Source organism: Pinus tabuliformis, chromosome 7 (assembly GCF_031772625.1).
Source record: "Pinus tabuliformis cultivar Carrire ecotype Pingquan chromosome 7, CPIR1, whole genome shotgun sequence".
Lineage (NCBI taxonomy): Eukaryota > Viridiplantae > Streptophyta > Pinopsida > Pinales > Pinaceae > Pinus > Pinus tabuliformis.
This window is the reverse complement of record NC_142293.1, coordinates 554327234-554350856: the sequence shown is the minus strand read 5'-3', so window position 1 is coordinate 554350856 and position 23623 is coordinate 554327234. Positions and strand designations below refer to the sequence as shown.

Genomic DNA, 23623 nt, shown 5'->3' with positions numbered 1-23623 from the left:
GACAAGAAAGTACCCTTTCACAAACAGGAATGTCTCTAAGACATGCCTTTTCATTATTAACTAACTAACCATTAGTTAATTTACTTATTATTTATTATTATATTTATATTATTATGATTATTATTTATTATCTATTTTTATCTATTTTTACATAATTTATGTTCATAACATTGTCTTCTCCTTCAAAAATCTTTGTCCTCAAAGCTTACTGATGAAGATCGGATCTCTTTTGTCATTCGGAATATCTTCTTGTTTTTGAGCCTTTATCTGTGTTGATACAAGACGATATGATGTTCTGAGCGATAGACAGAATTTTCGTACTGAAAACGGATCGGACCATCCTAGATTAATCTTCTGGGGAATCTTTTGATCCTTAGAGATGTGTTGTGAATAGTTATCGTATAACCGGATTGAGCTCTCTTCAATATTCTTCGGAACATAAGTTTGTTTATGTTCTGCATGATATAGATTTGTAGATTGATTAAGGTGTCTACTCTTGTGATTCGGATGTAGATAAGGAATTTTTCTTGTTTGAACTTCCTTAGACGTTTTTATGGCAATTTCCTGATTTCCATCAGGGATTGTTGTTGTTGACTTAACTACTAAATCCTTATTTGGGGTGTCCTCTGTTTGAACGACAACCTCTAAGTACGTCTTTACTTCAATAGGGTTCAGATTTTCCTGAAATGCGAGATTAGTGGTATTGATGTTTGTTTCTTCAGTTTGGACTGCTACATCTATAGATTTTGAAGCTTCCTTTGCGACAAGTTCTTTGAATCTATTCATCAATGATTTCTTTTCGTCCTTAAGTTTTTTAATCTGTTTGAGCAGATTTTCATTATGATTTTTGAGACGTAAGCATTCCTCATTCTCTGAGTCAACTTTATTTTGGCCTTCACGCTTCTCGATTTTTAAACACTTAATTTGTTCTACTAATGTTTGGTTAAGGCTCTTTAAATGTAAATTTTTTCTTCTTGTTCTAATAAACGCTCCTTGAGTTCCTCCTTTGATGCTTTAGCCTTCTTGACTTGTTCGAGTAGTTTTTCTTGGTGATCTCTGAGGCGCAAAATTTCTGTCTTTGCTGCAGATGACTTCTTCAAGTTCTTTTTGCTTCTTTGATATAGTTTTTTCATTATCTTGAAACATCAAATATGAGATATCCTTAAGGTCTTTTAATGAACATTTTATTGATTTTGATTTACTTGTTATGTCTGGAAACATGACCATCTTCCCTTTGTAAGGAAACGTCAAAACTTGTTTCTCTATGTTTAACATGAATGTACCCAAATCCTTAAACCAAGGTTGACCGAGTATGATGTCAGTCTTTATATCCGTCCTTACAACATGAAATTGAGATATGTACTCATAATGACCTAGTTAGCCATGCTTGCCTCCTAGAACTATGCACTGTACAGTTACTCCCCTCACCAATTGTGCATTGCCCAATCACAGTGCACAGTGATTGTCAACTACACTTGCCCATTGCCCAGTCAGGCCTCCAATTCGCACTGTGCATTCTCAGTCAGCAGTCCAGCCCTGTCTAAGCCTTTGTAGTTCTCAACTACGCAGTCCACTGACTCTTCCTTCCAAAACTGCACACTGCACAATCACAGTGGACAACCCTACCTCGCTGCATCCCTAACTCCCTCAACTGGGCAGTCAAGCTTCCCTGTCCCTCAATCACTGCGCACTACGTAGAACCTAGACCCCACTCTCTGCCTCTTGCTCCTGTGCACTGTGCAATCCCTGGGCCTCCTCCCCAATCCTTCACATTGTGCTAGCTCAGTCAGTATGTTGCATGAGAAACAAGTTAGACTAGGAGATTTTGGGACTGATGTTGTCTTGTCACAAGTGAATTCCATTTGCAGGTGCTATTATCTTAACATGGCACGATGATGTTCAAGTAGGATACCAAGGAGACACTTATAAAGGTGAAAATACAAAGAATTCATCAAACGAAGAAACAAAGGGACATTAGATCATGACAGAAGAGTGAAGATCAAAGATCACATTGAAGACTTTGTATCATTTCAACCTTTTGGAGGATGAAGATGAAGTACATGTAAGACCTATCATAAATATGGAACATAGCAGCAAGAATAAAAGCTTGGCCTTGACACATCACAATGAAGTCCCATGTCACCATTGCCAAGTCAGGGTTTCTCCAAGTGTCACTATAAGAGTCTTATGTGTCACTGTATTTTGCCACATCATTTATTGAATGCAATTATGTAATTTCCAAAAAATAAGAAAATGTAAAATGTGTGGAAGCCCAAGGGTCACACGTAGAATACGAAAAGTCATGTAGAAGCTCATAGGTCTCACAAGAATTTGAAAAGTCACATGGAAGCTCAAGAGTCATGAGAAAAGCCCAAGAGTCACAAGGGAGGTGGACTTTTCACCTTGGCTTCTCAAGCTAGCCATAGTCGAGAAGATTAGTCTTTTGAGAAGCAAGTATTAGCTTAATGTTCCACTATTGGAACGAGTGTTGTATCATTGTAATGGTGTATCTCCGGACTTTCACTTCATAGTTTGAAGCTCTTGGAGCCAACACACTTTCATGCATATGTCATGAATGATTGTAAAACTAATCTTTCATTGTTTGTGGTGCATGTTTATGTTTCTACATACTAATTAAATGAGCTATTTCGTTGGCTTTAGTATGCAATTTTGAATTGTGTGTCTCTTGCTTTCATCATCATTATTTCTTTGTGAACTATTTTGCAAGATAACTAACGATTCTTTCAGATATACGTGTGTGTCTTTACTAGGATAGTACTAATACTTTTCTCTTAAAGATTCACTTTCTCCTCCTTTCTGTGAAAGAACCATTATACACTTTGCAATTGAATACATCACAAGGCTAACTCAATTGTTTATTTTGAAAGTATATGCATTTCTACTATGTCATTAATTGAAGCCAAGGAAAATCTTTAAGATTATGGCCACCTGCCTTATTTCCCAGTTGGGGCTCCTACTCCAAACGGTGTGAAGTCTGATTGGGACTTCATATTAGAGAGACCCCTGGCTGTTGGCAGCATCCAGCACTTTCAGTAATTCCAGCACTAGATATGAGTATACCTCTAGGCAACCATACCTATTTCTCTTCAATTGAAAATATGGCATATACAACGAACATATTCTCCATGATGCTCTATTTTTATTGTTTATTTCTAACGAACTTATTCTAAATAACTCGGGACTCAAGATACAGAATTAGTTTGTAAGTCTATCTAGTATTACGATTAACAGAATGTAAAGTTTCAAATATTTACTATTTGGAGCACAAACATGTGAGCAAAGTCCAAGGACTACCATAAACCTTAAACCAATGTTTGATCAAATTCACAAATAATGCTTTCAGCAATCCAATGTTGGGCATAATTTATCTCTCGTTCAATTGATGATTATCTTGGTTGGTTAGAGTCATTTACTCAATTTGTGCATAAATGAATAGATGAGATGTTGACTCAAGATTTAGAAGAAGAATCTTTTTATGGAAAACAACAATAATCATGCATTTAACGTTTACTTTCTTGGAGAAGGTGTGTAACACCGTAATCATCATCTCCGTGATCATGGGGATGTACAAGGCTTCCTTGTTACATGAATTGTGATATTTAACCTCTTCACTTTGTGACAACACAGTAGGACACTTAGGCAATGACATATCTCTTCATGGGTTGGTTAAGGTTTATAAATTATTAATACCTATAAATATAATTATTAGATTTATTACTATTAACCAACCCATGAAGATATATATATATATATAGATATATATATATATATATATGTTTTAATGATATAATTATTTTTATAATATCTAAATTTATATATATATATATATATATATATATATATATGTTTTAATGATATAATTATCTTTATAATATCTAAATTTATAGATGTTTTTATACAAATTTAATTTTTTAAAATTATAAAATATTTTATATCGTTTGTACTTGAAATTTCCTTGTCGTATCTGGATTCCAGATTTTCCAAACGCTGGCAGATCCGTATCTGAATCTGGATCCGTATACATATCCGGATCTGAATCCTAGTAACTTAGAATTTACTCATGGCAACAAATTTAAAGAATATTGCTATCTTGACACAGCCCACAGCCCAGACTCGGGCAATCTTTATATCATCAACCTCCAGTCCTGGACTTATTCACTTAACCTTCTACATGCTCTGGTTATATACATGTTTATGAGGTTGTCCTACTATTGTATCCCCTTTTCTTTACTTCGTTTTACCCTAGATTTATGTGATGTCGCCAAGGGATTAATTGGCCCAAGGGAATAAGTAGCCTATCAATCCCTGTAGGCTATAGTCTTTGATAAAGGGTAAACCCCAAAATACCCAATGTTTGGGCAGCAGAGGACAAGTTTTGGGCCAAAGTTGGTGTTTGCTATGAACCCCACTCATTTAATTAAGGAGAAACCCCCACAAGGAAATCTATAAATACAAGAGAGTTAGAACCATTTGTTCATCATTGGATTGGATTAACGTGTCTCTGTTTTGGGCTTTAAGACCCCTTTCTTACTTGACTAGTTTCGGTGGAGGTGTCCCACCCTACCTAGTCACCTTTTTCTTGTTCTGGCACAGGTCATTGAAGTAGTCTGGTTTGGTTTCCGAATTAAAGCTTCCATTCTGTTCCGGGCTGAGAATTGTGGATTCATTCATCTAGAGAAGCAGCACAGTTTGGTGGAAAACCCTAAGGCAAATCCGGCATTCCATAAAGGACATATAACATAAACCAAAGAACCATACTAATTACTATGTGACAAGTGTGAGCTCTTGAGAGAAAAATACAAGAAATATCACTAGCAGAGTTGTCCTAGTGCCAGATGATATATTCAGATCTAGAAGATAGAAACAAAATATATTGCATTCTCAACTGACCTTCCAGTCTGAAAAGATTAGTGTTTCATTAAGATCAAGAACTAGGGTGAAAACATGCTGTTCTTGAGGTGCCAAGTCTGGAAGAAGCTTGTCAGATGACGGTGCTGCAAAACCCTGGAACAAATTATAAAGTTAACATCAATAAAAACGATGGTCATTTATGAATTATTTTTCATTTTAATGACTGAAAAGATATAATTTTGTCACCATTCTCAAGACTAAACACAAATATCTTTAACTACAAGAAATCATATAAATCTTCTGATTAAAAAATTAACTGAGAAATTTGACGATGTCTAAGTGAGGATTTTGTAAAATTGCAGTAGCAACCAGAATTAAATTGATGTATGCACAATTTCAACAAAAGAATATTAGTAAGTAAACTAGTCTTATCTTAATAGAAGATTACTTTGACATAGTCTTCAATTGTCCTCCTTGCATCCAAGTATAGTTCAGTAGCTCTTGCTGGAACTGCAAAAGCAAGGCTGAGATAAGCTCAAAATGTAAGTTTAATATGTTTAGACTTTCCGCTCTAATTTGCAAGCAAACATTGTTCTCTCTTCATCCCTTCAAAGAAACAAGAATTTTGATCCTTCTCTCCTAAATTATGTTTAAACCTGGAATGTAATATTCATACTAATTGCCATCATGAAAACAACAATTTGATACAATAAGATCTAGATATACAATAAACAAAAGAAATGAAAACAAAAGGCTGAAGCAAGCTCACATGCTTTTTTGTGATGCACCTCCTTAGTATATACTATAAAGTAGGTTAGATTAAAAGGAAAAAGCAATCTAACATGCTTTCTTTCATTCTAGGAGTTTGGATCCCAGGTTTTGTAAGGGAAAGATTATGACTCTTGTGAGGTACAAGTTGAATACTAGTGCTATATAGGTGTTTCTGTCCAAACGCATAGCAGCATCACTCAAAGACTTGTGGTTCAATATTGAATTATAACATTGTCAATGGAAATACCAAGAAGGCTGTTGGGCTCAAGTTACAAAACCTAGAAAAGACATCATGAAGCCACAATGATTTGCTTGACTTAAATGTCTAACAAAGCAGACTCCAAAAGATATCTTGGCCAAAAGCCAAAAACTTGTATACTGATATAGAGAAAAACAAGGGTAAGAAAAGACAATTAAAATGGGGACTAGATAGATCCATGGACAAAGGGAGAGTAAATAGGAGGATTACCTAAACACTTTAGCCTTAAGAGGATACAATTAAATGATTCAATAATCAATGTTTAATGCATATATTTGTTATAAATATTTCATTTCTTTCAAAAAAAGAGGGCAGCTATCTTACCTAATCTAAAGAAGGTTTTCATTCAGGAGATAACCTCTTTTACAAGATAAGCAAAAGTCCCAGTTGCCAGGAAGATAGTCTAACTCTTTGGAAGTCAATGGCTCAAAGAGTCCAGTTCAACAACTACCAATTAGGACAGAAGGTTGGTGCTTATACTTCATTTAAAATCGAGCATCAAAAGCCATACAGAAGGCAGGTTCAGAGTTAGTCAACCTCTGTCTTGACTCTCGACTGGGCCAGAAAGTGACTTGACTGAGCCAGATAGTGACTCAACGAAGTCAGGCTGAGTCACACCATGACTTGGTTATTGACCAAGTTACATGTTTACTGTCTGGACTGAGTCAAATGCAGCCAAAACTGTGAATCAGTCAAGTCAGATTCTGACTTGACAGAGCCCATTTCAAGCACTCCAAAATTAAAAATTTAAAACATATTATATATAGAGAGAGAAACCAAAAAAAACCAATGTTACCAGACTCGGAATCGGCAATAAATCGGCGAGGCAAAAGAGCGAAGAGTTTTAATCAGATTGGGGAAAAATCGGGTAAAAATCGGTGAATTCAATAATTTAAGATATACACATATATTGAATTAAAGAAAAAGAAAAAAAACAAAACAAAACAAAAAAACATTTTTCATTGATATTCAATAAAGCCATGTCCAAACAATGCATAATATCATGAATGAATAACTATCTCATATATGAATAACCCTTTGCCATGGTCTGCCTCTTCATCTGGTCTTGATGATGAACCACACTTGTTGGTTTGAAACACGTCGACCAAAAATTTCTCGTATGTGATTTCTACAGAAAGACTTTGCTTATCTCATATATGTTATGAGTCCAAACATGATCCAAAGTACTAGGTCTTGACTCCTAACCTGTGACTACTTCGAACCAGAAGCATCTACTTCTAAAAGTTTATAAAATAATGCATACTAATTAGTAAAAAAGCAGTCACTGAAATCTCTTGATTGCTGCTAAAATGATACGATAATGGTTTGCTACTGAAATCTCTGACCAAGCACACGCTGAAACTACAATGGAGCACACTGCACAGTACGCCTCTATTACACTATGACTCTATTACGTGGAGTAAATTGAAACTGAAACCATGCCTCTATTACCTTCTCGACATATGAGTTATAGGCCTCAGCAGTGAGAAAAGTCAATTACAGACCGACTTTTAATTTTTAACCTAACTAAACTACACAACAAAAAATGCAGGAACCCTAAAAGTTAAAACCCGTGCCCCTCGAGTTGATGGTTGAAAATCACCTCAGTCACCTAAATCTCAATTAATCGGTGAGTCGCAAGTGAAACTCGCGTTGACCACGAGTCAAACACGGTCAATGCGAGTTTGACTCGCCCATAGTTGAATTGGATCGTTTGAGGGAAGAGCAGAGTTTGACTCGTGATTAATCGCGAATGATCCGAGATTCATGTTTCACTGAAAAAAACAGTGCAATGTTGATCAACTAGAATCTACATGCAGCATTGGAGCTTTTTAATATTGCTTCTATAACTGCTGGAAAACCCATTTTTGTTCGTGATCTAAATCCGTGCAATCCTTCAAAACAGTATCATGGACAGATCAACTAGTATTTATTAAGTTTTCCTAGCATTGTTCTTTCTAACAGACTCTCAGAATTATGAATACTTGAAAGGAATATTGAAAATGACCTATGAAACAATGTGGGCAATTCCAGAAAGAATCTGTGTAGTAAAGATGATCAGTTCCACTCAAAATATCGAGAATCTTATTTCATGGGGCAGTATCTCTTTCCTTGCACTCAACATGTGATGTGCATAATCACCACTATCACTTCTACATCTTGCAGATTAATCTGTGCTGTCAAAATTGTGATATTGTCATTCAGTCTATCCAAACTGACAAAGCTTTAACTCAAGATTGATTTTTTCATAGTGCATCTAGATAAAATTTGAGCCTTCCAATTATATGCATCAACTAAATTATCCTCTCTCTAACACTCAAGATGTTGTAAGGAAATAAAAAAGAAAGAAAAATCTGCTAATGTCCTAAACATTGCCGGAACAATCAATGGGACTAGCACATACATCAAATATTCATAATGAATGGGATTGTGTCAAGCACCTCCAACCTAAGTTTATACCAAAAAATCCACTTATGAAAGCAGTAATCACAAACGAAACATATATACTGAGAAAAACAAGTCTAAAACAAAATAGTTATCAACCAGTTAGAGGTCATCATTTTCGGCCAGCAAACTCTCCTATAATATGTTGATGTTAACTGAAGACATGGACTGTAACAAACCTGCTACCTGTCAATTTGGCAGGGTTACCAAGGTCCTTGCAACCTGTTATGATTGGCACACACGGCATGAGGGCCCATTGTCACATTGACAAAAATCCTTACTCGTTAAGCCCAACTCTCTCCTGAAAGGGGCTATGGGGGAATTCCTTTGTGACAACTAACCTGTTATGATTGGCACACACGGGATGAGGGCCCACTGCCACATTGACAAAAATCCTCACTTGTTAAGCCCAACTCTCTCCTGAAAGGGGCTATGGGGGAATTCCTTTGTGACAACTTCACCCAATCAAAAATGATCAATGCCTTTCCATGGGGTCTTGGGTGAAGTAGAGTTGATTCTTGTTGTTATACTAGTTTATTGTGTAAAATCTGCAGTAGATAAATATAAACCAACGAAGTACATCGCTCAAAAGCTAGATAACCGGATTCGTCCTATACGCCCCACGAATCCCGAATCCAGCGTGTCCGACGCGATTCTGCCCTGATTCGTGTCCAAAAACCATGACATGTCGTGTCCTTTCCTGACTCGTCGAATCCGAGGTCGTGTCACAATTTTGGCAGCGTGTCCTGTTTTCCAGGACTCGTTAGGCGGCAAAAGTGACCTGCACGAGTATGAAAAGGCCGCATTTGGTCATTACAGCCACGCATATTTTCATTTGGCAAGCGTTTTGACAGCTTAATGATCAAGTCTAGGCCCTAGTATTGACATGCTATTCATGGTAATGTTAAATTCTTAAAGTGAATGAGTGACATTCTCCGACATTCTCCTTAATCTTCATTTTCATCCTTTTACTTAAATTTTTAACATTACCATGAAATGACTCAGGATGTTTGAGAGTGGTTCCGGCCTCATTGGATTTCATATGGAGAAAGTAGAATTTTAGATTTCATTCAAAATCCAGCAAACTTATCAGTTTTTCAGGATTTTAGGATTGGGGGATTGCAATGTTTCCATTGAATTTTGTCATGTATTAGGGTATGGAACTCGTATTTAATCAAGAGCACCAATCCCTCTATGTACCTTGATGTTAGTGACGTTGGTTGTCGAACTCCTGTATCATGACCCTCCTAAAAATGTACGCATCACTCAAACAAAATCTTGACTTGACATGTTATGCTTGTTCTATCTTATGTTAATGCTTAAAGGGTGATATTAATGACAAAGATCCCTATACAGATACAGAGGTAATGACAAAGATACCTCTGGATATTAATGCTTAGAGGGTGATATTAATGACAAAGATCCTGATTTTCCAACAAGACTAAAAAATTAGACATTTCTCGTGATGGCAAGAGGGCCAAGCATAAGAAATAGATAATAGATTGACATGTATTTGAATTTTGTATGTACTATGCATGCTAATAGCTATAGATGAAGATCTATATTTGAAATCAATAAATTTGTATCATTAATTAAAATTTGTGTAAGATATATCTAATTTTTAATATATATATATATATTTTTTAATAAAATAATATATAACGAATCCTACATGTCCTGTTCCGGGGGGTCAACGTGTCAGAATCCGACACCACGAATCCCAAATCCTACGAATCCCGAATCCCCGTGTCAAGTGACTTAGCTCAAAAGTAAAATATATGAAATGTAAATAGCTCAAATGACTGTACAAATAACATACTAACCAAATATATAAGTATTCCATTGTTTAAATCTTTGGTTAGAAAGGTTCATTTGTTATATTGTTTGTTGTCTTGTGACTGCATACTGTAAAATATGTAGAAAACACACAGAAAACAGCAGCAATGCCCCCATTGAAAACAGCCACCCAATAGAGCCTTAACACTTTAGATCAAAGATCTAAGGGTGGGGAGGCTAGTAGATGAAAGACGGACCACTTTGGATCAATCCTAAGTCTTAAACCAGCAACAAAATGTAATTTCTAGCAAGCTTGAAAGTACTTTGTTGAGGTTATGGTGGCAAGCCCAGAAAATATTCCAGCAAATAGATTGAAGTTATAATTGGCCAGAAATTATGTATTTACTATTTAGGCTCTAAATGAAAGATACTAACAGTAAAATGAGTTTAGAGACTTATCACAAGGTTTTAATGATAGAACTTACTTGGAATATGCCTTGTACATTGAAAAAACTGCAGAGTATATTGCTTTACAGCAATGTTTTAACACAGATGTGCAAGATAACACTCAATCTACTTGTGAAGATAATGTTGAATTGTTGGACACGGTGTTGGAGATTACTGGACCAGTGTTGCAGGAATCGCCCCCCCCCCGGAGGATCCAAACCCGGAACCGCGGTTCGGAGCGAACCGTCCCGGAATCCCTTTAGGAATCGCGATTCTGAGGAGGAGGGGGCGCGGTTCCGTCTTTTAGACGCGGTTCCTGCCATATAGGTTGCGGCCACCCCGGAACCGCGGATCCGAGGGCGGTTCGGGCACGGGGTGGCGCCAAGCTTCCGGCCCGGAACCGCACGCCACCCGCACGGTTCCCAGGCGATTCCGGAAGCAACCCGCGGCATCATTTTTTTAACTTGATTTTTTTTTAATTTGTTTTAACTTGAGTCTTAACTAGCATGAGGGGGTGGGTTAGGTTGGTTTAGGGTGAGTCTAGGGTGACTTTAGAAAAGAATAAAGCCCCCATTCTCTTCTCATTTTCTCACTTTGAGTTTATGAGAGTTGGAGAAGAGAAGAGAGGAGAGGAGAAGAGAAGAGAGGAAAGGAGAGGAGAAGAGAGGAGAGCTTGGAGGAGTGAAGAAGGAGGAGCTAGGAGAAGGAGGAGGAGCTAGGAGAAGGAGGAGGAGCTTGGAGCAAGAGCTTGGAGGACTTCATCTACAAGAGCTAAAGAGGTAAGTTCAAACCCCAAACTCCCTTGTTTTTTTGAAAAAAAAATTGTATTTTTCTCCTCCCTCTCCTACTCTTTCCCATTGTTTCTACTTGCTCCTTTATTTACAGGTTGTCCACCACCTATATCCATATTCCAAGATGGTGTTCTTTTGGCTTCTATGTATCATTCCACTCTTGGTTTTAATGATGGCAAGGGTGAGGAATAGAGGGGAAGAGGAAGGGGATGAACTTGGTCCTAATAGTAGTGACCCAATGTATGATGAGGAGGAAGGGTTTGAAGAGGAAGGGGATGAACTTGAAGAGGACACTGAAGCACAAGATGGGAAAGGTACATCAAATCCCTTGTGGACCTTTGTGACCAAACTTGAAGGGGGAAAGGGTGGTGGATCTTACAAATGGATGTGCCCTCATGGTTGTCATGGAGGAAAACCATATACGGGTTCATATACCCGTCTGAGGAGGCATCTTTGTGGGGTGCTAGACAGTGATGAAAGAAAGGGTTCCGTGGGGGTAAACATTTGCCCAAACATTTCAAGTGAACAAAGACAAAAATACATCAAATTAGAGATGGCTGCACAAGGAAAAAACAAGAAACAAAAAACTCATTCTGAATCAAGTGCAACCTCTAAATTTGGTAGTTGCCCATCTCCTCATGGTACTTTTGCAACCTCTGGAGGTAGAAAAACAATAGGGGATTTCCTTAATGTTACTGGGAGGGATGATGTGGATGGAAAGATAGTCCGTTTTCTTTGTGCTTGCGGTGTACCATTCAATGTGCTTCGCTCTCCCTATTGGCAAGACATGGTAAAGGCCATCAATGAAGCCCCAAAAGGATACAAGGCCCCCAACTATGAGAAAGCTAGAACAGTGTTATTAGAAAGAGAAAAAGCTAAGGTTCAAAGAGCTTTGACACGTTTTACACATGAGTGGGTGGATTATGGGGTATCCATTGTATCAGATGGGTGGACAAATATTAGAAACCAACATTTGATAAATGTTCTTGGTGTTTCTTCTAGTGGTGCAGTATTTATTGCATCTCATGACTCCTCCTCCATCAGTGCAACTGCACAAAACATTGCAGATCTCCTATTGAAATCAATCAAAGATGTTGGTCCGAATAATGTGATTCAAGTGATCACAGATAATGCAGCAAATTGTAAGTTAGCAGGAAAAATTATTGAGCGTACTCATCCACACATCTTTTGGTCTGGGTGCCTGGTTCACACATTGAACCTTTTGATGCATGATATTGTGAAACACAAAGATTGTGGGTGGATTGCTGAGGTTTACAGGAAAGGGAAGCAGCTCATTAAATTCATCACAGGGCATACAAGGGTAAACTACTTCTATGGCACTTACTCCAAGTTGCAATTGCTTAAAATTGCAAAGACAAGATTTGCTAGTTATTACCTCACCTTTAGGCGGCTAGTGAGGGTGAGACAAGCTTTAACTAATCTGGTGTGTGCTGAAACATGGGATGAAATTAACAATGACACAGATGGTGCTAATGAAGTCAAGGACATTGTTCTTGACAGTTACTTTTGGTCACAGGTTAAATATGTTTTGCAATTCACCAAACCAATTTATTACATGATCAAGTTTGCAGATTCAGATCGACCAGTAATTGGGGAGGTGTATGAGCAAATGGATAGCATGTTGGGGCAGATTAAAGACATTGTTGAGCCTAGAGATACCACCTTGTACAAATATATTCGTGAAGAGGTGGTAAAACGATGGGATAGCCTAAATGTTCCATTGCATGCATTAGCATATGTTTTGACACCTAAATACTATCATCCATCATGGCTTTCAAAACCAGCACCTGGGGGGGGAGTCAGGAGAAGACCACACCAAGATAAAGAGGTTCACGAAAAATATATGGCTGCATTGAGTAGATTAATCCCTGATGAGGAGGAGGCTGCATTGGTACGGAGACACGTGAGCAACTATACGAGCAGCACTGGTCCATTTTCGAGCATGCATGCAATTCAAGATCGAGAGAATTTTTCTGCTCTTGAGTGGTGGAACATGCATGGAGGGCCTACTCCACTTCTACAGAGTTTGGCATTGCGGGTGCTATCACAGGTGGTAAACACTTCTTCTGCAGAGAGGTGTTGGAGCTCTTATTCTTTCATCCACAGTGTTAAAAGGAACAGGTTGAATTTAGACCGGGCAGAGAGCTTGGTTTATGTTCATTACAACTTGCGATTGTTGTCCCATTACTGTGAAGATGCAAAGTCTAATAAAGACTTGTTGACTTGGGACAAGAATCCAGAGGAGCCCAATTTGGAGGATGGAGTGTTGCGACTAGAGCAATTAGAGGATTCTCTTATCCAGGTATGTCCATTGTGGTATGAATTTTCCAATTTTCCCTTATAAAGAATTCATGTTTTTAATTTTTTTGTTAACTAGTGTTTTTTGTTTGCATGAATTTTTTGAGCGATTCTAGGATGATGACACGGGTGTTGATATGCCACCACCCCCACCCCCATCTGGTCCCTTGGTTTCTACTAGAGGAGGTTCTTCTTCATCAGTTCCAGTGCCACGACTTACACAGGGACCATCTTCTTCATTGCCACCACGTGGAGGCCCGCCATCACGTTCTATTCGTGGTGGAAGGAGGAGAGATTAGTAGATATATTCACAATCTACTTCTTTTTGTCATAGATTACTCATTAGACTTGTAGACTTGTGAATTTGAATTTTGAACCTTTTTGGCTTGGCGGTGACCAAGTGACATATTTTGTAAACATTATTATTTGAATTTTGGACATGACAAATGTTGACAGTTGCTCACTTGCTAGATAAATCATAATATGCTCTATGTTTTATGTTTTATAATATGCTTAAATGTTTTATGTTTTATAATATGCTTCAAAATTTGATGTATGTTTGTAATAGCTAGAATATAGATGATTGTTGTACATACTAGTAACTACAATGGAATCATGGATGCCATATCTATCTTGATTTATGCAAAAATATGCATGTTTTCATGTCTTCTACAATTAATTTGGTATTTGGGATGTTTGTTTTGAGTATAAATGCAAAAAAATATAAAAAAATATATATATATAGCAGACGCTTCCGCGGACGCTTCGCTCCCTAGATTTTTGGAAAATGACGCTTCCGCGCTCCGCGCTTCCGCTTCGCGCTTCCGCTTCGCTCCCGCTTCGTGCAACATTGTACTGGACACACTGTTGTCATTGATTGACCCCTGTGATTGGTCATAGAGATTGATGTTGTGCAGTCATTGATGTCAAGGGCAGCATCAAGCTGGTTGTTTAGGTCAGTGATAGAGAACCATCATAGTAGCATAATTGAAGAATCCTTAAAAACATTATGACTATAGCTGGTGGATGTATGGTTCAATGGCCTGTTGGTTGAAGGCACATTGTCTGCAGAAGATTAAGTCAAATGCCCCTGCAAACTGCATGGTTGGATGGTCCTTAGAAAGTTCTTTTCCAACTGTATATGATAGTTCGAAAAACTCCCAAGGATTGTGGAGTTATGACCAGTTAAAGAATGGCCGGGTTCCAATAATGCTACATCATCATGCCGCGGGACCCTGGCTAATGGTGAGTGCGCAGATGTAACTGTCCTGCAAATAACAGAGCCCAAGAGACGGAACCTTCCCCATTAGATGCTGGAAATATTCATGTCTCGCCCTAGGCCAGTCAAGTCATGGCTTCAAGTGGAAGGCCTGTGGGAAACAGAGACCGAGAGATAGATAATTTCTTGTTGGTAGACGTAAAGTTTCATGTCCCGCCCCGGAGGTCTATGCAATGTATTATGTTGGAGCGCGGCAAGGTTGACAAAGCCCATGAGACGGAGAAGAGGACTTGTCAGCTGATGTGAATGTTCACATCCCGCCCCGGAAGTAAGGCTGGAGAAAGTGCAAAGCATGGCGTTTCAGCAGGCCGAGGGGTGAAGACGCAGTTATTCACAACAATTGGCATTTAAAGATAAAATCTCGCCCTCGCAATTTTCTGATAACAAAGGAAAATGTTACACAAGGATTTTTGGGATCGCTCTTCAGTACAAGATGACTTAGTAAGTTGACACATGGCAATCTCCCATTGGATGATGATGTGTCAGCAATTTGACAGCATGGACAAAGAACAGGAGGACAAGTAGCAAAATCCTATTGGTTGACTAAGATATGTAGCACAATAAGCCCTTGATTATGGACTCAGGCATGTGACGCTAATGAAAGGGCTAAGATTTTAACGAATATACAGTTGAGGATTTGGCACCGGATCTCTTTGCAAAATTAAAGAAATGGATACACAACTGGACAGTTGAAACGTGCAAGAACAGAGGATTTGATCTCATAATTAGAAGTGATGGGTAACAACCAACGGTGTGTAATCTTAAATACATGGAGATTGTGTAAATGATGTGTGGCTCAGAAGAGAAACGTAAGATGTGAGGGACTGCGGTTGGTGAAAGAAGAGGAGGTTAAGATTTGACACTCCATAGATAAGAACAAAGTGCCAAAATTATGGAACTGTAAGTTCACAAGCTGGACGTGAGCTAAGTTGGTGATGGAGTGCAATCTCAAGCCGCACGAAGTTAATTGAAGTTCCCTCCCAAGCCCAGTGAAGAGTAAGTGATGCTACTGTTCTCAAGTAGTGTACACTGTAAATGATGCATGAAAATAAAGGAATGGCAATGAAGTATCTACATAGGTGAGAGTCAGATTGTGAAGGTGTGGTGCGCAGCGATAGCAATAGAGCCTGATAGCGAGGAGACAAAAGACATACAGTGTTGCAGATTGGAGGTGTGGATGCCTGTAGAGGATTGAGAAGCCTATAGAAGCATAGCAGCTACAAACGAGAGTTGGTTGTGTGAGAACAAGGATATTAAAGCAAATTCAGATTAAAGCATGTTGTTGGTAATCTCAGTTTGAAAATCCCATGAAAGAGTACATCAGACTGGAAAAAATGGGTCGGTGCCTACATAAATCTGAGTTTGGTGCCTCAAGCAAGTTGGTGCTTGCTGATCTGAGGGGGTTGGAGCCTCCTCTGAGTTGGTGCTCACAAAGATTGATGTAAACGGAGTTGGTGCTCATGCTTTACATCATAATATAAACAAAGTTTTGGTGGTTTTTCTCCCTTCCACGTTAAATCTTTGTGTCCATATGTGATGTGAATGTCTTGATCCTATGTATATTTTGCATATTGATGGATGATTGTTTAAACAATTGTAAAAATTTATAATTACTGATTCACTGCCCACCCCCCTCCCACTCTCAGTAATTCCTAATTCCCAACAATTGGTATCAAAGCAAGATCCTTTAGGAACAGTTTAATCGTTGCAAGGAATCATGGCAAATCAAGATATATACACGAGCAGAGTGCCAATCTTTGATGGAGTTAATTATGTATTCTGGAGAGTCGAAATGAAAGCATACATCATGTCTCTTGGAGTGGATGTATGGGCTGCAGTAGAATCTGGATACACAGTTCCAACAACTCCACCTACAAATCTTGATGAAAGGAGAGCATACAACAATAATGCAAAGGCCAAGAACACAATTGTAGCTGGTATTAACCAATCTGAATTGGTAAAGGTGATGCACTGCAAATCAGCAAAAGAAGCCTGGGACAAGCTCAAGAATTGCTACGAAGGAGATGAAAAGGTAAAGCAAGCTAAACTTCAAACCTATAGAATGAAATTTGAAAGTCTTAGAATAAATGAAGAAGAAAGCATTGTTGAATATTTTCTTAGAATTGATGAAGTAACCAATATGATTAAAGGACTTGGTGAAGACATTAAAGAAGGGGCAGTTGTCCAAAAGGTTTTAAGATCACTCCCAATGAGATTTAATGCCAAGATTTCATCCATAGAAGAGATGGCAGAATTAAAGACTCTAACAATGGAGCAGTTGCATGGAACTCTCACTGCCTATGAGATGAGAATTGGAGAACAAAAGTCGGAACCAAAGGAAGCAACATTTAAAGCCTCAAAGAAATCCAAAAAGCACGACAGACACCAAGATTGCTCCAGCTTTGACTCAGATAAGGAGATGGCTCAATTTGTAAGAAAACTCAAAAGGGGCTCCAACAAATACAAAGGTATGCTACCATTTAAGTGTTTTGAATGTGGTAGAAGAGGACACTTTGCCTCCAAATGTCCATATAAAGCCGAGAAGGAAGAAACGGAGAAAGAACAAAAGAGCCAAGACAAAGCTCAGAAATATCAAAAGAAAAAGAACGTCTACTCTATGGAGGATAGTGAGTCATCTAAGGCAAGCAGTGAAGAATCCTCTCAGGGAGAGCAAGAGGAATCCACGCTCATGGCGTTTGAATCTGAAACTAAGTTTGAAGGCAACGAGGACTCTAAAGGAGGAGTGGTGGACCTCGAAGTAAAACTAGTCAATGCACTGCAGGAGCTGACGAAGACCAGAAAGAAGAACAAGCTGCTAAGAAAGCAACTTTTGAGTGCTAAAGAAGGTATGTATAATTATGACAATGAAGATTATAACCTTCAAAAGGTAAAGTTAAAAGAGACTCTCAAGCTTAAGGACATTCTAGTTCAACAATTAAAGGACAAACAAAAGTGCCATGATAGACTAGAGGATGAAAATGAAGTCTTGAAGCTAGAACTGTCAAAAAGGCAAGGAAAGACAAAGTTTGGAAGCATATGATGGAGACATCATCTCTCTGAAAACTCAATTTGAAGAAGCTAGGAGAAAAGAGGTGCTTCTTATTAACCAAGTAGCTGAATGGGGAAAGAATTGACAAGAGTTAGAGGCAGAAGTTATATCTCTGAGAACAGATCTCGTGAAGATCAAGTCCAAGCTAGATTTAAATCTCAAATTTACTAAAGGTTTTGAAGCTCTGGATAGTCTTCTCAACTCTCAAAGACCATTAGCAAGCAAAACTAGTCTTGGGCACTGTTGACCACTCTGTGTCGATGACCCCATAACAGTACACCCCTTTTTTTGCAAAACGGATCTATCACGTTTGAGTGTTCGCGCCTTTCAGATTTCATCATCACCCAAAATTTTTGTTAAAGATGTAAACCCATTATGCATAGTTATAATGTAAATGATCTTAGAAAGACCATTATGTATGTAACAACCTAGGTAAGCATAGTATTTTGATGACGATTTCTACCTTAGGAGATTTTTTGTCTCACTGACTCATCTGTGTCTCTAGACACAAATGATCGGCAAAGTTTTTCCCTCCAACCTCACCCCAAAGCTAGGGTGGATTTTGTCGTCAAGATATTAAGTCCTAGTGTTTTTTATCAAGTCTTTGTAAAAGTAATTTGGGAATAATCCTAGCTAATTGGCTAGATTATTTTATTACAGATTACTTGGTCTACTAGATCATATTTTGTGTCACAGAAATGGGTAAATGTTGAGGGTCTATAACGAACGGGTGTTCCCCCTTCATGTATTGAATTGTAAAATCTTCATGTAAAAAATATTTAGTGCATGGTCCCTCATAATTAGACACCATGGCTAAATATTAGAGGGTTGGAAAAATTATTAATCCCTCATCAGTCAATTAATTAAATTTTCTAGCAAAATTAAATTAAATCCTAAGCCAGAAATTTAATTAATTTTGTGTCCTAAGTAAAATTAATTTCTCCAATGGTGAAATTCATGGGTTTTAAAGAAGTTAATTTTTGGAGGTCCTCGGCCAAGGGAATATTGAGGAAATCAAGAAATTTTGGACCCTTGGGCCTTGGTGGTTAAGTCAAAGTCAATTTTTTGAAGAAATTAACTCAAAATAATTAATTTTGAGTTAATTAAAAATCAATTAAATGATAAATTCGATTTTTCCTAAAAAATTAAATAATTTCAACGGTGATGATTAAAGATTAATTAAATCTTTATGAACAGTTGAGATTAATTTGACAGGGATCACGCCAACAAGTCGTTGGAGATTTTACTTATAAATTAGAGGTCAGTGTCAATCTATCTTTTCATCCGATTTTTGAATCATGTACTAAGCTCTCTTGTATACTTTTTCGAAATTGATGCAAAAGTCTTTAGGGTTTCAACGTGTTGTGGTGTTCCTCTTCATGAATTTATCGTAACATTGTTTTAATTTTTACTTAATATTATGTGAAAACTATCAAGGTTAACTGTATCTTATTCAGTTTGTTGGATCTAGGGTAACATTCTTAATTTTGATCGAAGTAGCAGGTATCTCTATTTCTTCAGAATTTCATTGTTGTTCTATTTATCTACTTCGTTTGATGGTTGATCTAGTGTTTGCAAGAGATCTTTCAAGTTTTTGTTGAGCGTATGGGGATAGTTCTCGATTGGACCAACCAACTCTCAGCGTATATTTTCTGAAGAGACTACTTCACATAAGCTCCGGGACTTATCTTAAGATTAAATTTTTTTCCTGCAGGGCGTTTTTGGGCTAGTACCTCTCCAAAATTTTCAAAATTTATTTTTTAAATATCTGTGGAAAAATGGATAGATCTGGCTATTGAGAGCCTTAGAGCAGAGTTGGACTCATACTCCTCAGATCTGATAGATCTACAATCTTTGCGCATAGATCTGTAAATTTTTTATATAGATCTGAAATATTTTCTAACTTGGGTTTCTAGGGTTTTATTTATTTTTTGTATATCTGGGTTCTAGGTATTTTTGTTTTCGTTTTTTGCAAGTGCAGATCTAAAGGGAAATTTTTTTTATTTGAAGCCAGATCTAGACCCTGGAGGGTAAGATCTGGCCTCAATACTATTTTGCAAGGATTTTATTCAAAGTTATTTACAGTTCGAGGGTTTCAAAATTTGATCTAAGGATTTTATAAGTTTTTCGAGGATAAATCTAAAGCAGAACAATATATCATTTTAATCAAAAATTTCTGGGAAATTTTTTTAAGTTTTTTTTGGCTACCATTCCTTGTGTTTTTCCTATGCGTTTTCTTCCATTAGCGTCCCTCTTTGGCTATCTTCCCTCTGCGCGTCCCGCCTTTCCCTTGTTGATCCACGACCCTTTATTCCTTCTTCTCTGCATGCTTCCTTGTTGCTCTGCGTGGTTTCCTCCTTACGCTGGTCCGTTGCACCTTCTCTCGTCCTTGTTGCCTGCGTCTCATTTCCCTGTCGGTTGTTCGAGCTCCCTCCTCCATCAAGCTTGCTCTCCTCTGCTCGTGGTTCCTCCCTTTCTGCCTGCGTTTTCTTTTCCCTTCCATCACCTACGTGCCTGCAAGCCTCTATTCGTTGCTCGAGCTTGTTCCATTCCCCTCGACCTGCATCTAGACTCCTTCATTCACTGCCATCTCCTCAGCCAGTACCCGTCGTCGACCTACAAGCTTCTTCGAACTCTTCTCCTTTGTCATCGCCAAACCTGCAAAAACAAATAACATTCGATTTCCCTTTGTTTCTTTTCTTTCTACTTTGTTGTGAAGTGCGTTAGGGTTAGGCCCTAAGTCACCTGACACGGGGATTCGATATTCGTAGGATATGGGGATTCGAGTGTCGGATTCGGACTCGTTGACCCCCCGGAACAGGACACGTAGGATTCGTTATATATTATTTTATTTAAAAATATATATATATATATATATATATATATATATATTTAAAATATATATATATATATATATATTTAAAATATATATATATATATATATATATTTAAAATATATATATATATATTAAAAATTAGATATTTCTTACACAAATTCTCATTAATGATACAAATTCATTGATTTCAAACATAGATCTTCATCTAGATGTTAGTTTTACTGTAATGTAGATAGGTTCCCAACAGTCTTACTCATCAAATTCTAAACCACATAATGTCAATAGCATGGACAAATCATGCATATAGAGAATCACTAGCAGTGGAGACATTGGTGGCAGAATCCACACTTAGTCATTGTTATTAGAACCAGAACCAACCAACAATCAGACTGGTATAGAACCAGAATAGGCCCGTGAACCAGTCTACTAAAAAAACACAAAATATGCAAAATTTAATGATTCACACACATAGGTATATCTTAACCATTAGGCACCAGTATGTAAAGTTTGCGCATTTCAGGGTTTGGGAGTGAGGAGGAAGGGTTTTCTCTTTTCCCCTTATTTTTCATTCCCCTCCCTAGAACCACTGGTGTTCCCACAGTCCATTAGTGTGTGAATTGGTGTGAACCAGCTGGTGTCAGTACCAAACCAGTTGTGAATGGGTCTGAACTAGCCCCCTGATCTGGTTCAGCTACTGGTTTGAAGACTGAACATCTGTACCAATGTGGATCAACTGGTCCTGATAACACTCCTTGGTAGTGCAATCATGACAAGGACTAAAATAAATCGAGTCTTGAAAAATCCTTATGGGTACATAGCTGCCAGTACGGTTCTAACAAAAATAACCCTCACAAACCTTATAAACCCTCCCTCATAAACCTCATAAACCCTCTCTCATAAACCTCATAAACCCTCACTTTTTTGGGATTCGAATCCCAAAATCGGGACACAATGTGTCCTAACGGGACACGACCGGGATTCGATCATGTCCCGTTAGGACACGTCGTGTCCCATTTTTGGATTCGAATTCCCATCGAATCGTGTCGGATTCATGGGATTCGGACACTTGGCATGTTTTGGACGAATCCGGTTTCATAGGTTAGGCCTTTAATAAATTTGATTTTTTTTCTTTTGATTTGCTTTTCATATTTCATTTTTGTTTTAACTTTTGTTTAAATTAAAAAATAAAATAAATAAATTTAATTTAAGAAAACCATAAAAAAAAACCTTTTTGATTGTAAAAAAAAAATTATGACTTTAATTTCTTTTTAGAAATCCATTTTCATTTTTCAATTTTTGTTTTTCCTCTTTGTTTTGATATTTTTTATGACATTTTGATTTTGCTTGAGATAAAAAATATATATATATAAATAAAAATAAAATAAAATTAATTAATTAAAAAAATTCTCCATTTCCATTTTTTATTAATGTGACTTTGATATTTCTAAAGATTTAAATCAAAAGAAAGCTTTGTGCTCACACATTAAAATTTTATTTTTTTGTGGCCTTTGGCCCATTAAAAATTTAATTATTTAAGCCTTTTGATTTCATTACATTTGTCACATTAAGAAACTTAATTAATCATTTGCCACATTAAATTTGTTTCATAAAACTTAGCACATTAAAATTTGCCTAAGGAATAATTAAATTTTTAATCTAAAGTTCCTTCTTGGGTTTTCTTTGTGTTAAGGGTGTTGGGACCTTAAAATTTAAAGGGAAAATTTTGTGGTATTAAATTTTTTTTCTCTATAGTCAAACACGTATAAATAATTTTAAATCATCTCTAAGGATTGACTATAACAAAGCATAAATTTTTCTGGATTTGGGTCAGTTAAGAAAAATCATTTTTCTGGAATTATTTGAATTGCTTAGCATTTGAATTTCATGGTTCTTCATGGTATTTAAATTTTTTAAATTTAATTGCTAAAGTATTTTGCATGCTAAGGTTTAGAGCATCATTTTATGCTTGACATTTATTGAAATTGCTCATCATTAAATAACTTTAAATGTGGTGTTAATTGCTTGAATTATTTGATGTTTATTGCATGTCATGGAATTGTGATAAATTGCATATCTTTGGTTTCATAAGCAGAGTATTTTTTGAGCATTTGATATTAAATTGTGAAGAAGCTTTTGTTCTCTTTGAGCTATAATTGTATTAAAAATATTTGAAGTAAACTTGTGGTTTAATTGTGATATTGCTAAGAGTTTATCTTTCAATCTTTGTCTAGTGAAGTGAACATTTCATTTTGGTGATTAAGAGCTTTGATAGATTGTGGGATAAACATTTTTTATCCTTGAACCTAACTTCATTTCATCTTCTAATCATCCTGTGCATTTGCATATTAAGTTAGTTCTGCATAAATTAAAATTTACTTCCAAGCATAAGCTTGGTCAATAGAAAGATAGGTACCCATCCATCTTTGCTTGAGAAGCCTGCTTTTAATAGTACTTAAAACAGTGACCTTGCAGTCGTCAGAGCCACAACTCTCTGTAGCACCAGAGGCACCGGGTATGTTAGATTTTCAAGAGAGGTATCGTTAATCACACCTTAGTGTGCTTCACCTTATCTTCTCTCTGCCAATTACTACGAAATCAAGCTCAATATAGAAAGGATTGAAGGGTTTAAACTTAGATAGGCATTTAACTAAAATTAACCAAGATTCCTGCATCTCACATTAGTTTTAGGATCTGCATTTCATATAAGATAGTCACTCATCCAAGCAGCAGTTGCAAATCAATTACTTGGTCTTAATTTCCCTAGCAAGATTGTTGACT

At 37.2% G+C, this 23623-nt stretch overlaps 1 protein-coding gene across 1 annotated transcript in view; it reads right to left on the bottom strand.

Moving 5' to 3' along the window:
- TIM50 (Haloacid dehalogenase-like hydrolase (HAD) superfamily protein) overlaps positions 1-23623 on the bottom strand; it is a 216090-nt gene that overhangs the window by 79676 nt on the left and 112791 nt on the right. Inside the window, exons 4-5 of the mRNA XM_089458470.1 lie at positions 5321-5382; positions 4912-5025 (exon numbers count right to left, since the gene is read on the bottom strand). Of these exons, the coding sequence (XP_089314596.1) occupies positions 4912-5025; positions 5321-5382 (176 nt within the window). The remainder of the gene's footprint in view (positions 1-4911; positions 5026-5320; positions 5383-23623) is intronic.